Consider the following 20308-nt stretch of genomic DNA (forward strand, 5'->3'; position numbering starts at 1 on the left):
TTTAAAGCATTCACAATAAAAGAGATGCTGAATAGAAATTAACAAACTCTCAACATTTCTAATGAATTTTCATCTCATGTACACATACCTGTTAGCACAATAATGCTATTGTTTATATGTAATTCATTGTGCTCTGTGTCTGCATGTCTATCCTACACTAACGGTGGATAATATAAGTAATCCCCATCTTGAATTCTTGCCAATAAAGTGAAAAGAGCACACAAACAAATTATTCCATATCTTTTTCAAACAGATGTTCCTAAGTCAATCCTTCTGTAGGCAGCTGATGGAAGAAGCAGCATCTGGGACTGGAGCGCTGTGCTTTTGGAGTGGTTTCTGACCATAACATGTTATTTTAGACATACATTTTGTTTCACATTATTATTAGGATAACCATTAATTGCACATATTGTCCGTGATATTTTTGAGACATTTTACAACATTTAAAATGCAAGAATCTAACCTCATGACACGCAAGCAAGCAGTGACTGGCTACACACAAAATACCAACCAATCTAACTTCCGCTAGCCAACTGGAAATTACGCCCACCTTGCGAAATACAGTGGACTCACTGAGAATATTGTGGATAGATCCAGTTGTTAAATGCTGAGGTAGACTGCTCCATCTTCTCCTGGCTGGCTAGTAGCAAGTATCAGTTCTGAGTGCAATACATACAATCCTCCCCTTCTCTTCCAAAAACACTCAAAGGTTTACCGAATGTATATCAGTGGTGTGCTGATTTAGAATGAAAAATGTAAAATATTGATAAAGAGAATGATTTGGATGATCAATAAATTATTAACAAAATACTCCATTGCTTTGTTAAAATGTAGTCTGGCAATCTATAATAAAGTAACTTTAGTCTGATTATGAGTATTTTAACATGTAATTTAAAACAATTATAAGTAATTGGTTATTCTAATCTGATTACATAATCCAGATTACATGTAATCTTTTACTACCCAGCACTGACAGTATGTGTTAGAATATTATAGTAAATGCACATTGTTCTTAAGGGGACCATATTTCCACATCTTGCCCTACATATTTGTGTGTTTCACGTATACAGTATTCTTGCATTCCTGTTTGTGGCTGATTACTTTATTGTTTTTATGATCTGCTTTAGTCCATGTTACTCTTAACATTAACAGCCCACCCTTCCACTAAACAGGACAGCCCTTTATGTGCTATACAATTCTGTAATTTCACTGTTGTTTGCCGGCCACAGTAAATACACTTGGATTTGTAGGCCACCTTCAATGAAGCCTGCATGTGTGCTTGCCAGAGTCTTAGGGAAACTGTTCAATGTATTTCTCCAAAAAATAAAGTTCCACGGGGTTAACAGAGCCTGCAATTCTAAAGGAGAAAAAGAGTATTAGGATATGATCTAGCAGAAAGGATTTGTGTGGGAAAGATAAATGGTTACACTTACAGGGGATTTTCATGTTGACAATTACTTTGTTTGGATTCATTTTCGAAATAGGATATTTCATTTTAGGCTTAATTACAAGATATGGAAGAGTTCAGGATGGGCAGCCTCAGTGATGCAATATGGTTTTTTCTGTTGATAAAAATAACATTTTGAAAGGCTTTTTTCCCCCCTCACAAAAATTAGCTCATTAAAAGGGCTGTTTTTAATTAATCTTGAAAGTCATTAGACAATAACTAAACTTTAATGAACAAAGTAAGGTGCCGCAGTTTAATTTGCACAACAACAACAAAAAATATATATATAATTTTCACAAAAGCCAAATGAACCGCAGATGGTAGCACTGGTCACACTAGCTGAAACATATGTTTTTAATATGCATAAATAGATCTCATGTCAATCTCATACAAATTTCTGTTAGTGCATTAAAACACTGGGTAAACATAATAATTTGATGAGTGGTGTTATATCATACTTTATGAATTCTCAAAGTGTATTCATTATTGGCAACAAGGACATCAAGGACATCACTCAGTAAAGAAAAAAGAAATATTTTGATGTATTTAAAATGTGAGATCAAGCAGAGGAAAATTGTGCATGTTTATTTTACACTTAACCATGATATCTTCTGCTTGTGAGTTGAGTGTGTGTATTTCATTAATGTTTCTTACTTTTCTTTGCTTCTAACTTACTACACTGATGAAAACATTGGACTTTGCTGCATTTATCCAGTCACATGTAAGTACTGCTGACAAACTTGAACAAATTATAATAATAATAAAAACAAATATGCCCACCTAATATCTGCATTCTGCCTTTTTATTGACAAGAAAGAAAGAAAGAGATAGATAGATAGATAGATAGATAGATAGATAGATAGATAGATAGATAGATAGATAGATAGATAGATAGATAGATAGATAGATAGATAGATAATAAAGCAGCAATGTAATAAATACTATATAATACATACAAATGTATGTAATAAATAAATAAACATTTGACACAATTTGCATATACAAAGTATAGACAATAAATGTAAATCTATTCATTTCAAAAATTGTGTACCATTCTGTATGTACTCAATTGTAAAACCTAAAATAAATGAAAGTCTAATTAAGTCTTGGTGCACAAAAAAAGTCAGTGAAGCCTCAGTTATAATCTTTGTTCAGTATTTTTCTAATTAATTGCAACAACAACTATACACATTGTGTTTTTCTTTTTTTCTTTTTTACTGTATTGTTTTACAATAGTTTAGTATTCTAATTAATATTGTTTTAATAATTACATGGTGTAGGTGATTTCATCTGACATGAAGGAAGACCACATTTTCCGTCTGACTGGAAGGGGAGCCGATCAAGACCCAAAGGGTGTATTCAGCATCAACCGACTGACAGGAGAGGTGGCGGTAAGCCGTGCCTTGGACCGTGAGGCCATCGCTTACTATCATGTGAGTTCCATTTTGAAATTCTGTATATCAATACTGGGCACTTTTGTGAGCTACAGCATTCTGTGTTATTTCTGGTGTTTGCTGTGAATTTGTTAAAGTTCACTTAAAGAGCTCAATGTGACATCTGCAGGTTCATTTAAGTCATGACTATGACTAACTGAACAGCCCTTATGGAAAAGAAAATGTGTTTTTGCTTCACTTCATGCATCATGACGATTAATGGCTTAAATGACTCATGTCTCCTTTTCAGCATCAGTGAAAAGTAACCGACTGTCATACAGGATGTAGGACTTCTGTAAAAGGAGTCAGTTATTGTACATCCGCGTGTATGATCAATGATGCAGCTATCAGCTGGCTTGTCAGACAGCACTCAGCTAATGTGTGTTGCAAGTTTTTTCATCAGACAGTTCCTTCTCATCTTTTACTTGCCTTGGTTTAGCTACAGGCATCCCATGGTCATGAAAATCCTGGAGATGTCAGGGAATTTTTAGGCCTTGAAAAGTCATGCAATTTAATCAAATCTTAAATGGATAGTTCACCTAAGATTTTATTTAATTAAAAAAAAAAAAAAAAATATATATATATATATATATATATATATATATATATATATATATATATATACTGTATATATATATATATAATGCATATAGAACCAAACCAAATAACAACCATATGCTGAAGTTAGGAGAACAGTCTGTGTTTGCTGGGTCTATATCTATCGGATTCGTTGTCTAACTGAATGTCTATAAAAACTTGCTTTGGTTTTTCTATCAGATTGTCTACCTGATAGCATTGCAAATGATAAAGGAGCTAGTTTAACTGGAAAAGGTGACACTTGTCAATTTGAAGAACCTTGCCAAAACAAAGGACCACCCTATGGCAAATCCAGATAACGAGATAGACAATACAAGTCCTTTGATTTGTTTGCTCAGAGTTGGTGCTCTTATTGAAGAATTCAAGAGCTCTTGTTCTCTTTTTTGTGTCCTCTGTCATTTGGCAGATAAAGGAAGGTTTGCTAGCTTTTTCTGATCCCCTGTAGAGGAGAACTAAAGCAACACTGCTTAGTTTGATATCCTACTGTCTGGCTAGGAACAGCTTCAATAAAATATTTGTATTGCCCCACTGGTATGCTTTGATAAAATGTGCTTACAAGGGTTTTGAGCAATTGTTGTCAGCTTGCCGCCTTTTGGTTGTCTTAAAAATAAATATAATAATCTTCTTTTGGAATAACAGATCAATCTTCATAATATTGCCTCTTTTGTGGAACACTGCGACAATGTTCATATTTAGGGAAAAGGAGGAAGCGGATGACAGAATCCAACTCAAACAGTACGTTTTTATTTATTTTAAACTCAATATTTCTTTTTTCAGCAGTCACACTCAGAGCTCCGCTTTTCAGCAGACATAAAACAATAGAGTCTTTTTCCAGTTTGTGACTCATCACTCTCTGTCGGGACTAGCATCTGGTTCGCTCTTAAAGCCCTTCTGCACTCTGACTGCAGTGTTAAACAGCTGTTAGAGACAATAATTGCCAGGTGATTATCCTTACCGCTCTCATCTCACAAACCAGCGATTAATCACGCCCCACCACCACATACCTCCATCACCCACCTCAGGCCAGGAGCCATTTGGCCTGCCCAGTACTCCCTCCCCATTTCTGGAGAGAAAGTCTGCAACAGCCATCTGCACTCCCGGTCTGTGGACCACCTCGAACTTAAAAGGCTGAAGAGCCAGATACCAACGGGTAATTGTGCATTGGTATCCTTGATGTGATGGAGACAATGGAGAGGGGCGTGGTCCAAACAGAGTGTGAAAGCCTGTAACAGGAGGCAGTGCTGAATAGTGTGGACCACCCACTTGATACTCAATGGTGCTCTACCTCACCTCTCTCGCTGAAAGCTTCCGGCTGATGTACAGTACCGGATGCTCCTCAACCCTCCACCTCCTGTGACAACACAGCTCCCAACCCCCAACATGACAGTCTGTACAACAAAAGGGAGAGAAAAATCAGGAGCATGTAACAACGGCCCACCACAAAGCTCAGCTTTAACATACATAAAAGCCTGTTGGCATTGCTCCGACCACTGGACTGTGTCTGGGGCTCCCTTTTTAGTGAGATCAGTCAGAGGGCTGGTGACATCTGAATAATTAGCACAAACCTCCTATAATAGCCAGCCAGCTCCAGGAAAACCTCCTTTTTGGTTTAGAGTCTCGGGCTGGCTGCAACTGATGCGGTCTTATCAATTTGGGGGCAAACCTGCTCGTGACCAAAGTGAAACCCCAGATATCGTACCTCCACCCATCCAATTGTGCACTTCTTGGGGTATACCGTGACTCCTGCCTGTCGCAGCGACCTCAGAACCGCCCGCAGATTCTGCTTGTGCTGCTGACAATTGTTACTGTATATAATGATGTCATCCAGATTGGCAGCGGCATATGCATTAGTCTGAGGACTCTGTCCATAAGGTGATGAAATGTAGCCGGAAGGGTCACGAATTGGTGTAAGCCAAACGGTGTGAAGGCCATTTTCTCACGGGACATTGAAGTTAATGTGATCAGCCAATAGCCCTTCGTTAAATCCAGTATCTAATAAAAACAAGCCACGCCCAACCAATCGAGCAGTTCGTCTGTATGAGGCATTGGGTACATGTCAAATATAGACACCTTTCTATAATCCACACAGAACCACATTGAGCCGTCACTCATTTTTGAAGAGCAGAAAGGTTGGCCCAGTCACTGTGGGATTCTTCTATTACCCCCGTATCTAGCATGGCCTCTAATTCTTCTTGAACCACATTTTTTTGTGCTTGGGTAATCAGTAGGGACGACTGCGTACCACTAGTCCTGGGGTTGTTTCGATATGGTGTTTTATGAGGTTCATACGACCAGGAAGGTGCGAGAACACATCCGAGAATTCTCTTTGCAGCTGGGCCACGTCTATGATTTGTGAGGTGGTTTCCGCAAGTGACCAGGGTGCTGCAATTTGCTTTTAAGTTCACGGCCCGAGCTCCTCCCTCTCCAGTACCACCATGCCAAAGCTACAGGAACCACCTCCCTACACGGTTTTAAGAGGTGGTAAATATGGTATGCTCTTTCCCTATCTGTGCGTTTAACCTCATAATCAACTTCCCTGACTCACTTTGTGATTTCAAAGGGCCCTTGCCACTTTGTGAGCATTTTAGAGCTTGATGTGTTTGTAATAAAAGGACTTTATCTACCTGTGTAAATTTCCATAGCTGAGCTCCCCTGTTATACAGCAACTTCTGATATTATTTACCCTGTAGCAAATTATCCTGTGGCAGGTGCCCCAATGTGTGGCGTTTTGATCTTAGATCAAGAACATATTGGATTACATTTTTCCTGTTTGAAGGTCCCTCCTCACAATTTTCACTCACGACATCTAAGATACCACAAGGCTTATGGACATTCATATGGGGAGAACCCTGTGGATGCTTGCGGGACCTCTCACACAGCGAATAACATGGGTTCAAGCCACTTATCCCAATTCCGAGCAAATTCATGCACAAACTTACAAATCATGTTTTTCAGGGTTTTATTAAACTGTTCGACCAAATCGTCCATTTGCGGGTGGTACACACTTGTCCAAATCGATTTAATGCCCAATAATTCGTACAGCTCGCATAATGTACGTGACATAAATGTATTCCAAAAGAAATACTCATTATCAAGACACTACCCACTTGTGCGATCATCTTGAAGAATGCCTCCACAACACATGTGCTGAGATGTTGCTCAAAGGCACTGCTTCCAGACATCGCATTGTGTAGTCCACCAGAACCAACACAAAGCAATGCCCGTGTGCCGTCCGCACTAATGGCCCAGCGAGGTCCATGCCAGTTCTATGTCTAAGGAGACCTTTATCAAAAGAAGCGGGCACAAAGGTGCTCTTGGAATGACCGGTGGATTCACCAGCTGACATTCACGGCATGCCACACACTATCTGCTAACATCCTTGTGAAAGCCCGGCCAATAGAAACGGCCATTAGATGCTTGAGTGTCTTTTCCTGCCCTAAGTGACCCTCCATCGGATTATAATGAGCCGTCTGGAATAACTTTCCCGACGGTTCACTGGTATCAATAACCGGGTTGTATTATCCTTTGTCTGAGTGTCCTGCGTCACTTGATACAACAGGTCATTTATAATAGAAATAGAATACAGATAGGTGAGTGCAATGTCTGATTGAAGATTGTGACCATCAATCACTCTCACTTGGTTGAACGCGTGCCTAAGAGTCTCATCTCGTGTTTGTTCCAGAGGGAAATCCCCTGTGGGAAATCCTCAAAGGACTGAGACTGAGCTGAGACTTCCCCCTCCCTTACGTCATCCTATAGTGGAAGTGACATAGATGGCCCTGGCTCCACCTGCCCAGCCAGCGCATCACAAATCCCACACTGAAATTAGTTATTATTATGAGTTACAGGACCCATCTGTGCAAATTTCCCTTGATAATGTGGAAAATTAGCAGATGGATGAGGTGCAAACTAACCACATCCTCGACACTTTGCTTTTGTCCCCATGAAATTGAATCGATACAGTCACTACAGCATAATCGTGGATATCCCCATGCACACACCTTACCTTCACCTTGTGACTAGCACCCAAAGCCTCGACCACCATGGCTGATATGTACCCCCCTTAATACTCACAGGCATGTGGTACATCCCAGCTCGATCGGGGGCGGCCTCTTGCACGTCGGGGACCCGAACCAATGGCCCCACCTCCATCACTGGGCATTGTTCCCGGAAATGCTTAGGTTCCCCTCATCTCCAATAGGCCGGCCGTTTGGATGGCCATTTGGAGTGATGCTTGGTGTTGGCACAGGACCCAGTCTGCCATCCCTCTCGGAAGTCGAGCTATGAACTGCTCCAGTACAACTAGATTGATGATAGCTCCGACAAGACGTTGCTCAGCCAGCAACCTCCTCCATCCATTCACAAACCGGCACTTAACCACACCCCACCACCACAAACACATACAGTTTTTGCTTAGGGCACCTCATAGTTGGTCGGCGAGCATGTATGTATGTGTGCGTTAAGCTTGTGTTTGCTCTGGAGACAAGGGTAGCCTAAGCATAGGTAGACAGACCCCAGTTGAGATCTAAGCGCGTGAACATCAAAGCCTGGCGTTTTACAGCACTAATACTCACACACTCCTATCTTGATGAAGGAATGACCACATCTTTATTTACATCTGTTGCCTCTCTCACTGAAATTTTGTACTGTGTTTATGCACTTTAAACAGAACATTAGAGTGAGATATACCTTAATATTGTGTAGGTTCCCCTAGTGATGCCAAATATAGAAGAAATAAGAATAATGCTCTTAGATGCCATTCTTCTTACCACAATTGTACAGGGCAGTTATCTGAGTTACCTTAGACTTTGTCAGTTCATGGTATGCTCCATGCTCATGCTCCAAATCACTGAGGTCACATTTTTTTATATATTTTGATGGTTGATATGAACAATAACTGAAGCTCCTGACCCATATCTGAATCATTTTATAAACTGCACTGCTGCCACTCGATTGGCTGATTAGATAATCGCATGGATGATTGTTGGTGCCAGATGGACTGGTTTGAGTATTTCTGTAACTGCTGACCTCCTGGGATTTTCACTCACAACTACTGGTCAAAAGATGAAATACACTCATTCTTTATTATATTTTTTTTTCTTCTTCACATTTTATAATAATAATAATGTCAGCAAAACTATGGAATAACATAAATAGAACTATGGGAATTATGTTGTGACTAAACAAAATTCCAAAATAAATAAAAATTGTGTTATATTTTAACATCTTCAAAGTAGTCACCCTTTGCCTAGAATTTGCAGACATGTACTCCTGACATTTTCTTAACAAACTTCTTAAAGTTCCCATCTATTTTGGGCACTTATTGGCTGTTTTTCTTTATTATTTGGTCCAAGTCATTAATTTCAAATAGGTTTTTTATTTTTATTATTAAATAATATTATAAAAATGTTGTGGTGGCACAATTATATTTTTGTTTACAGTACAAAACGCATTTCAAACATTTAAACATACACCTTCAGATCAAAAGATTTGTAAGATCATGAGAAACATTTCAATCAAGTGTTTCAAAGGTTTTGACCAGTAGTGTATACGCTGATCAGCCACAACATTAAAACCATGTGCCTAATATTGTGTAGGTCCCCCTCGTATATATAATTAGCCAGTAAGCATTACTTAATCACAGCCATGAATGATCATTTGCTACTTTCTAGTTGGTTGCATTGTGAGGGACATTCTCATTTTAGAGAGCATTTTATTGTATAATAATCAGTGTTGTGTGACACAGCATTAATATTTAGGGCCCGAGCACCGATGGTGCGAGGTGCGTGCGTTCTATGCGTTTATTATTTTTTCCCCAAATGAATCACATTTTTGAGGGCCTAAACATACTCTCAAACTCATGAAACTTTGCACATGCATCAGAAGTGTCGAAAATGTACATCTGAAATGTGTTTCAGAATTAGGTGTAGCGAAATGGCTCGATACCGCCACCTATAAAACTTTCAATGATGTGCGCTTTATGCTACGTTTCATTTACACATACAAATGTAAATTGTGAAGTAAAATATGATGTTAAATTGCGAAGCTTTTAAGTTTTCATTGAAGGTCATGTCTTTGGCGGCCTGACAAAGTTTGATGTGAAACTAATAATATTTTTGAGGCCTAAACATGCTCGAAAGATCATGAAACTTTGCACTCCTCAAAAGTGGTGAAAGGATGAAATCAGATCTACATCATATTCGGTCAGTCTAATCAAAAGGCCTTTGCGATGCTAAATTGCAAAGCCTTTGAATTTTCTCTGGACAGCATACCCATTGCGGCCTGGCATACTTTGACAAGGCCAATTTGTCAAACTTTGACAAGGCCAATTTTTGCTCAGTGTTTGCCATTTCCAGGCCTCGTACTTAAACAAACTCCTCCTAGAGATTTCATCGGATCTACATCATAGTCATTCAATCTAATCTAAAGATATTGACAATGCTTAATTGTGAAACTTTTGAGTTTTCACTGCACGGCCGTGGTTTTTTGATGTTTCGCCATGAATCAGTTGTTGTAACTTATACATACAATGCCCAATCTGCTCCAAACTTCACATGTTTTATAAGAGTCCCGGCCTGAACACTTCCATATGCCAATATTTAGTTAGTCATAGCACCACCTACTAGCAACAGGACATGACATGTTTTACACTGTGATACACTCTTAACATGTAAGTGCTAAAAAATGCAAAAAAAATTGGAGTGACATTTCCCTGGTACTGCAGCCCCAACATGCACCAGGGTGCCGAGGTCCCATTCATCACTGCTTGCAGCTTAATTTTTATTTGTTTTCTATAGATTATTTTGTATTGTATAGACTACAATAGCATATTGATGAATTCAGAGCTAATTGAGTGCTACAGTCAGGTTCCGGTAGTAAAAATCTCATTAAACATTTCACAGGGGAACTGATTTTTAATGATAACTTATAAACCTTTAAAGATCTTTAAAGCTCTGATGTTGTTAATCAATGGCATATGCTTCTGTTGAAGCCATCAGTCTGTGTATTTTTTTTTTTCAGCTTAATTTTTTGAAAGTCGACTTCAATAATTCCTGGTAGAAATACAACACCACCTGTGAATCCTGAAGAAATGGAGTGGCAGCAAACAAATCGCAGCAATCAAGAACTACATTGACCACTTACGCCCCTGATGCACTGTAAATTACGCAATCAAGTTTGTCTCCTTACACTCTAAAAATTATATATTTGTACACATACTGTATATCTGAATATTTTCAAGGAAATTAAAATATATTGTTTCTATACTTACAGTATAATAAACAAATTCAAAATCAATATTTTATTTATTTATACCATTGTTTTATTTTTCAATTGCGCAATTCACAGTGCTGCATGGAATTGTAATTCATTCTGCCTTGAACCTATGTATTTTGTAAGATTTTCAAACTTTATTTAATTTGACTGTTTTGCCTCAAATCAAAGTTTGTAATGTTTTGATTTACCTCTACCCTTAACCTTAATCCTACCCCTAAACCTAACTCTCACAAAAAGATGCATTTATACATTTAAAAAAAAAAAATAGTTTAGTATTTTTTTTAAGCAATTTGAATTATGGGGACACAAGAAATGTTATCATAACCCACCCACCCACCCACACACACACACACACACACACACACACACACACACACACACAACACACACACACATACACACATGCAGTAACATCACTGCACCACACTTCACCTAATTCTGTGCCACACTGGTGGGAATTACCACATTTTCCACATCAGGAGTAATTACACAACAGCTAATTCAACCAAATGTCACACTAGGTCCAATCATAGATGTACAGCAGCTAGTGCTGCCCAGTACAGGCCATATGGGAGGTGGAGTGGTGGGAGATCCAGGCAGCCAGGGTTTTACAGGCAGCTCATTCTTCTGTGTATCTTAGTCACCAGTGTGGCAGGAATCAAACCCCAACTCACAGCATTTTCTATAAGCCAGTTTTTATGCTTTTCTGTTTATTCCTCCCCATAGATAGACAGACAGACAGACAGACAGACAGACAGACAGACAGACAGACAGATAGATAGATAGATAGATAGATAGATAGATAGATAGATAGATAGATAGATAGATAGATAGATAGATAGATTGATTATCTTTTTGAAGATAGCATTACATATGGATGGATGGATGGATGGATGGAAGTTAAAAATGTTTTAGAAATGTTCTAAAATTCCAAAATGTAATGCCTAATCATATGTGCAATAGTAAGGCAAGCAGTATGGGCTGAAATATGTGCCACCAGAAACTGAATTTGAACCATTTATATTTGAATTTGAATGGCTAAACTTGAATAATTGCATTGAAAAACTGAATTTGAATCACATAATTTGAAATTGTATTGTTTAATTAAAATTGAATTTATTCAAAAACTGAATCTGAATTGTATCATTTGAAATTGAATTTATTCGTTTGGAACTGAAGTCCAATAAAATTTGATCCTCACTGAAAATTAAACTCTCTATATATCTTCACATTCACTTCTCACAATTCAGGTTCAGTTCTCAAATTCAATTTCAAGTTACTGAGACAGACATCCGGGTAGTTGGAGGATGAAGGAAGAGCAATCGAGCGCAGATCGATATATAGCGTTCATAGGTTGATTTCACGTGACGTCACGCTGCTGCATCGCGAGAGCGCGCAATTCAGATGGAGGGCAGGAAGTGAAATAGCTGAGGATCTGCCGTCTGGCAAAATGCCAATGTTTTGTGTAGTTTACGGCTGCTCCAATCGTTCTAATCGAGAAAAGGGAAAGGGTTTTTATAGAGTACCGAAGATTGTCACTCATAAAGGTGAGAAATGTAAAAAGCTCACAGAACAACGCCGTAAAAAGTTGATTTTTAACGTACGTCTGCGGTCGGGAGGAGCAGAGTCTGTTAATGCCCGTGTCTGCAGCGACCACTTCGTCGGAGGTATGTTAGCTAGCCAACGTGTTTTTTGTGTCTGTGTTTATATAGCATTAGGTTGTCATTAAATGCTCATTTACTTAGTAATGCTTATTAAGTTACCGGTAGTCTAATATGGACTTGATTGGGGCTTTTTAGGTTGCCCTAGCGCTTGTCTAATCTTTCGGAGTCTATTGTCCCATTGGAGTAAGGAGGAGGAGAGGGATAATAATCAGTCAGTCCAGTACCTGAGCCCTCACACACGTAGTGTCCAATACCTGATCCCTGCTTCTTGGCTCTGATGATGATAAGTAAGAGGACATGGAGTAGTAGTACCTGAGCCCCGACACATATCAGTCTGTTAATATGTTTTCAACAAGTGTAATACTTTTATCCACTAGTCCAATTGTACTGGCTATATGTATTATATGTAATGAAATGGATTCTAATCTGTTATTGCACACCATGTTCTTGTTATTATAACAATTGTTGAAAAATCTAATCTTGTAAATAAACCACCATGTATAATTCTGTCTTCTCAATGGCATTTAATCTTTTCATTTAAATTATACAACAGCCAGAACTCACAAAGACCACACTCATAACAATAGTCAAAATGTAATCTTGTCTCATACAACCGTATTGATATAACAGCAATATCACACAGCCCACTTTCAAGAGTGCCTGGATCCTTTCATTACATTACACATGTGAGTTTGTAACTTGCTGTCCCAGTATTTCTGGAAGTATACCGTTTCTAAAAAAGCCTAACATCATCCTAAAGTTCAAGATCGGGCAAAATCCTTTCAACAAAAATTTGGTTCCACACAACAAAATCACAGTACTCAGCGTCTACAATGTGAAGCTGTCCCTGAACTTGGTAGAAGTAGTCATGAGTCCGGTCCAGCATGACATTATCCCCATCATTGATGAGGCAGAAGCCCTTTTCCCCAGCACACAAGCGCAGATTGGCTTCATCTTGGTGAGAGTGTGGACACTAAAATCACAGAGAGAAGGACATGTGAACAATAGATTAACAAATATATTTTCTGCCTTTTTGCTCAGTTTAGGACTTGAGACACGACTCAGTCTCGAGATTTAGGGACTTTACTACAACAGAGACTGTAATATTACCTTAATCTTGCAGATGCCAGTTCCGTGACAGTCACAAGCAACAATCCCATCAGGGGAGGACCCCATGTATGGCCACTTGGGGTTCAGCCAGAGACCACTGTCCATACAGGAGAAGCCTGCATGCTCCCGACCCATCAGCTTCTCATAGACTCCTCTGGCTTGTGCTTCATGTTTGCATCCATAACTGTACACAGTACACATGCAAAACATGAAAAGGAAATGATTACTTAGTATTGGATGTGTAGAGCCAGTTCAGTGATTTAAATGCCATTTCCCTAACCTCTATACTTAGTTCTACTCCTGCATAACCATAGTCTTATAACCCTATAACTAACGTGCACCAAAGCAATGTGTTACTATACATTTCATTTAATATTCCACCAGTAAGATACATTTACTTAATAGACAAGCTTCTTTTTATCCAAATTATACCCTCTGTTGTCAGTGTTTCTTTTCTGGACATAAACACTGTTTACACGAGGCCTTACCTCTGCCTTACCCTAATTCAAACCCTAAATACCTTGTAGCGGCTGTGGTGAACCTATATGCTTCTGGGTAGCATATGGCCTTGATCAAGCTCTTGGATGGTTGCTGGGGGTTGGTCTTAATAGCTTGTTTCAGCTAGGAAGCAGTTATGCGTCCAGCTCTTTGCCTAAACCAAATCCTGCTTGCACTCTGACTTCGAGTTGCCCTCTCTACAGCCTGGACCTGGGACATGATGAGCTCTTCTAGCTGGAATACCTGGCATAGCTCTCCAAGCTCTTTGGGGGCAGCTGCAGAGTCTCTGGTGTTCTGTATTCAAGAACAGTTTTAGGAAGCATACTAGATTTGGGGATGAATTCTTTGTAGTAAGGCTCCCTAGCCATCAGTGCTGCACTCCTTGGACAGTTTTTGCTTAAAGTCTCAAAAAACTAGCATATGTTTCTGACCCTCTCTTCACTCTTGGGCATGAAAGTGATTTCCCAACCTGGTTTTCAGTTGTCCTGCCATCAATAGAACGGTCAAGCTTTTTTTTTTGGCTTTAGCAGAGAAGTCGATCAGAGCTACTGGAGCAGCAGGAATCTGAAAATAAGTTAACACAAAGAAGATCATTAAGTCCACATTTCTGTGGTCCATAACCATAACATATCTATTTGCAGTATAAATCTGGCGTTTATCCTATGGCTGTGAGCAAAACAGGTAAGGCTATCATCACAGGATTGAGATGCCAAACTGTGTTTATGTGGGTCTTTGCTGTCTTAGCTTCTCTTTGTCCAACAGGGAAATTGTGACTGACCACATTGTCACAAGCTACACATGTTAAGGCAGAATATAGAATAGAAATAATTTAATAAAACCCCAACATTAGGTATGATGGAATATAATGAAAATCCCCTAAAAGAAGATGAAATGTAGGCTAGATGAAGACAAGCAATCTGCCTGATTAAGTAACCAAAGGGGCACAATATAAACATTAATTTAACATCATAATTTAGCCTACAGTTACAGTGTCCAAAAAATACAGTGTCACCTTACCTTTTTTACATTTGATGGCATCAGCCACTTGCACTGCTCTGTTGTGCAGGAAGCTGTATCGCTTTCTTTCGAAGTGTAAATGTGCTATTTTTGTGTTCTAGTCAAACGGAATTAACTAACTTATGCATTCAATTCAAATGAATAGGGCTAGTGCTATGGTGTAATTGCCCTGAAGTTTATGGCCTTACATTATGCTAGCACCTGCCAAACACAGCGACACATAACTTACACGCTTACTACTCTCTCTCTCTCCCTCTCAGTAACGTTACTCTGACAATGACAACGACGAGGAGAAGTTATCGGGAAAAAATCACACTGAAGACATGACCAGTCTACTTGGCGGCGGCTAACACTAGCTACGTTTGCAACAACATTTTCACCGGAGGAAGAGGCAAACGCTTAGAAATAATAAACACCAGGCAAAAATGTTGTTACAAGAGCTAGTAGGCTACCATAAAACGTGGGATTATAGCTACTGTTTGCAACGTCGGAGAAAGATTTAATTTCCCTGTTTCTAAAAAATAGCTATAACATTAACAACAGTTAAACAAAAGATCGTTAGATCGTAAAAAAAAAAAATTAATTACTGTATTTGTCCCAGCCGAATCCATGGTGGTGGTGGTCACGCAAGTCAGGCAAGCACTTCTTCTTTGTTTCATGGCGGGTAACGTACTGTGCTCCAAAACATTGGTGCTGATTGGCCCAAGAGGAGTCCTGTGCGCCAATGAACGCTATCTATCGATCTGCGCTCGATTGCTCTTCCTTCATCCTCCAACTACCCGGATGTCTGTCTCAGTAACTTGAAATTGAATTTGAGAACTGAATCTGAATTGTGAGAAGTGAATGTGAAGATATATAGAGAGTTTAATTTTCAGTGAGGATCAAATTTTATTGGACTTCAGTTCCAAACGAATAAATTCAATTTCAAATGATACAATTCAGATTCAGTTTTTGAATAAATTCAATTTTAATTAAACAATACAATTTCAAATTATGTGATTCAAATTCAGTTTTTCAATGCAATTATTCAAGTTTAGCCATTCAAATTCAAATATAAATGGTTCAAATTCAGTTTCTGGTGGCACATATTTCAGCCCATAAAGCACCACTACAAATAAATTGACATGGAAAAGGATAGAGATGCAGTTGCAAGATATGGACACATGCAGACAAACAAGATGGGGGCTGACAAATAGAGACCAGTTGCACTGTTGCATCCAATATATGGCTATTTATTCTCACATTACAGCAACCGACTGAAACTGTTTAATTCCCACTGTTTAAATGTACAACCCACCGATCTCACTTGCACAGCAGCAGGGAACGAGCTTGCACACTCACCAAGAGACAACACACTCTCACAACTCAAACGCCACATGAGAATCCCACTTACTCTCATTCACACATACATGCAAGCACACACAGGGGGACACACAAATCCCCAGAGCCATTCTTTCATATTTAGGAACCGTACAATTTACATCTTGAAAGCTTTTTTTCTCTGCATAAAGCCACAAATGACTCCTAAATTGTGTTCTTCTCGGCTGCATTCATGGCCAGACTTTGCAAAACACAAGGCCACAAAAAAGGCTCTATTATTGGACTGGTGTGGAATCAGGCCTCTACGTCATGCCTTGTTAATTCTCTCAGAGACTTCTTACCCCAGGAAAATCACCTTGTGTTGAGTATGAAGGAACTGTGGTGCAGGATCACATGCTATTTATTATAAATCTTTCATTATTCTATTCTAGTATATATGCAGATTCTATAAGCCACTCAAAGCTTTATTTCTATGAAAAGTGTAAACTCTGTGGCTCTTTGGTGCTCTGTTTGGGAAGGGGCTATCTTTTTTTTCCAGCCAATGTCAAAGGGGGCAGTGTTCAGGAAACCGTTTTGAAAACAATATTTATTGTTGCAATTCCATGGTGGTGCTAGAGTTGCAGAAATGACACCCTTCACCCCTTTCTCATATATGTAAATAACTACTCTTAAAATCATTCCTCAGTATCAGCCATGAGAGGAAATCTAAGCATACAGAGACACCTAGGCATGGAGAGAAATTAGGAGAGAAAACATGAAGAAGTCACCCATCCATTAATATAGAACATAAGTATCTGTAGCTACAGATACATAACATGTATCTGTAGCCAAATGACAGTGCCACCCCCCCTGCCTACAGAAGAGTCACATGGTGACATGCTGAGGGGTGTTTTGGTGGCTTGTCTCAGGGGATACAGACTCTCTCCTTGCCCACAGCAGCTGGCACTAAGATATCATGGGATAGTGCTTGCTCGTCCCTCTTTGTTCCAGCATGCACTCACTGGAAGGACATGCTTGCTTACTGCTGGCAAAAAGAAATGCCCTGGTCCTCTGTAGAGTTGTAACAGAACCACATTTTCCATACAGCTGTTTGCTTGCCACCTGATACACTCAAACCTTTGAGCGCTGGCACATTGTGTATGTGTGTGTGTGTGTGTGCAGTATTTGTGTGTGCCTGGATCTGTCCTTAGAGTACTTCCTGGTATTTATATGATCTTAATTGTATAGCAAGAACTGTTCTCTCAAAGCTAAAGTGTTGTAAAGAACTTAAGAGATATTAGACGTTAAACTGAATTGTTTGACTTAACTTTAGCTTAAATGTAAAAATTTGTTCTCAAAACCAATAAGACTCATAAACAAACTCCAGTCATGTTACTTTCCCTGTCTGTATAAAATAAAAGTATTTACAAAAAACATATGTTTCAATTGATTGCAATACATTTGAGTTATTTTTACTTTTCATGTTTGCACCGCATGCAGGCTATGAGATAATAAAAATAAAATAAAATTTTAAAGATTAAATTCCTTCAGATGTTAAATATTTAAAAAGGGGCCATTTACACTGAATGCATATTTGTGTCTATTCACACTGTTTTTCTATTGTTTTCATATATAAAATTGTGCTAGATAGATGTATAGACCGTTACGCTAGTCACACTATTTCTTTTTTTGTCCTCTGTCACATCTCACAAAATAAACTTCCTTTTGTGTGTATAAATTACTATTAGGTCAGCTGGACATGGCCTAAGGTAATATCCAATTGTAACATCAATTAGAGTTCTCATTTTGTGTGGCCTAACACTAATTACAGCCATTATTTCCTTGCTAAAAGTTATGATCCCTGTAGTGGCATAGACTGAGACTGTTTCTCAGTTCTAATTGTATGGGGAAGGGCACTTTTGGTCCTGTGTGCCTTCATATTCCCCCGCTGAGGTTTCTCCAACTGAGATGGCGTCCGCATCCCTCTGCATTAATGACCTTCACGGTTTCCATGACTGTGAGCCTGGCGGCAGCTTTTTTCAACTTGTACCCTAATACTTAAAACCAGGCCAGTAGTCATGTTTAATGGCACCCAGTGGTATTGCTGTCTAATCAGCCCCCTCCGTACAGCACCAATCACTGCTGCTCAGATGAAACATTAAACATTTAATGGGAGATTAAAATCTCCATTAGTCTGAAGAGGTCTAAAAATGCTGGGGGAAAGTGGTCAGGTTTCCAGATTTGACTGCATCCTAGTTTATCATTTAAAGGTCAGAGCAAATCAAAGTGTGTATCAACAAATAATGATAAGAAATAAAGACGTAGACTTGCTGTATCTGAAGGTAATTAAGATGCTTAAAGGGATAGTTTGGTATTTCCGTTAGAAAATGCAAATCTAGTTCAAGTCCCTTTTTGATTCTAACTTCTATCAAGCTTGTATTTTCCCAACCAGTTACCTAGACATGAGCTGGATCAACCAGTCAATCAGAACTAGTGATCCTTGAAAGTTAGATTGCATATACTGTGTATGATGTCCTACAAGTGAGATTTTATTCAAAGTGATGAGCTTAGCAAATTGACAATGTTAATGTATGTGTCCTTGACATTTAAGTAGAAATCATCAATGCAGACAAAAGCTTTGTTTTTCCACTAAGCTGTGATTTAAACCTAAACAGAGTTTTGTATCATTTGTCCTTGGTGTCCAGACTGTGTGTGTTTTGTGTTAGTATGAGGCTCTCAATATACTTTAAAAACCTTTAATTACCTCAATAATACAATTAAAACTCTTAGTGGATTCCAGTCGTAATTGGTCTCCCTTTCTTTGGAAAGGAAAAAATCTATAGAGTTAAAAAAGCTGAAAGAGACCTGCTCTATTTAATTCCCCAAACATTTCCCACATCCATGATCGACTTGGGTTCTCAGGTTTCTCATGATCCTTTTTGTCAGATGATGATGATGGAACCTCTCGTAAAATGAATGGATCGTCACCTACTTAGTTCTTATGGAATTAATGAATGGTGAGCATGAAAAGAGAGGCATGGAGAGGTACAGACACGAGAGGAGGGATGAGCGTCTATGCGGCGGCTCCTCTGGAGATTGAAGATCTTAAGATGTCTCTCTCTACTGGTAGACTCATGTCTCAAGGATCTTTATGGAGACTCAAGTCTCAGTACACACACATACACCTAGATAAGCGGGATTTGAGTGGGCCCATCAGGGCTGATAGCATGCACACAAACGTTTTCTTAATCTGTAATAAAACAATTCTCAAATATGCTGCTTCCACAAAATGTATTAGGTGTCTAGTAGCTGTGTAATAAGATTAATCTAGATGTGCAATTTGTATACAATGTCAAGACATTCTGACTGAGTGTAAGCAAGTATATCCTCTTTTATATACACCTCTTTTTTGTACATTTTCACCTATTATGTTTATTCTTTATTAGTTCATTCATTCATTCATTTTTCTTCCTTCAGAAGTAATGCAAATTAACGGGGGAAGAGTATTTCAGCCAAGAAGTACATCTGCCTACACTATTACAACATGTTGTTCCGTTATATTTCACATTGGTGGCAATGTGGGCGTTTGCAACCAGCTTGCTCGGCTTACGAAAAATGGGTGGTACTTTTGAGAGGATTTCCAATTAATCAGAGTGGCAGGTGGAGGACTCAGCAGAGAGAAAAGTGTGATTATGTTGCAAAGATGGCTTGCATTCCTCCAGTGGAGTGCACTCATACGAGAAGAAGAACCATACAGTTGTCCACTTCATTTATGACTGGCTTTGGAGATATGTCCATAGACAGGTGATGTTCACCTCCGCATCCCACTCCTCTTTTCTGCTTGACTGGACAGTAATTTACTGGGCATTGGTGAGCAAGGCACATTGCCCTGCACATAGGAAAACTGTCAGTTTTGCTTTTACTCTCTCTTTTGTACTTTTCTCTTTGTGTTTCTCTCTAAAGAAAAC

The 20308-nt window shown here is 39.0% G+C and overlaps 1 protein-coding gene across 1 annotated transcript in view; it reads left to right on the top strand.

Annotated features, from left to right (window-relative positions):
• The window catches only part of LOC127623370 (cadherin-13-like), a 532010-nt gene that overhangs the window by 241134 nt on the left and 270568 nt on the right, over nucleotides 1–20308 (top strand). Inside the window, exon 6 of the mRNA XM_052097812.1 lies at nucleotides 2728–2880. Within this exon, the coding sequence (XP_051953772.1) occupies nucleotides 2728–2880 (153 nt within the window). The remainder of the gene's footprint in view (nucleotides 1–2727; nucleotides 2881–20308) is intronic.

Source organism: Xyrauchen texanus, chromosome 29, assembly GCF_025860055.1.
Source record: "Xyrauchen texanus isolate HMW12.3.18 chromosome 29, RBS_HiC_50CHRs, whole genome shotgun sequence".
Classification (NCBI taxonomy): domain Eukaryota; kingdom Metazoa; phylum Chordata; class Actinopteri; order Cypriniformes; family Catostomidae; genus Xyrauchen; species Xyrauchen texanus.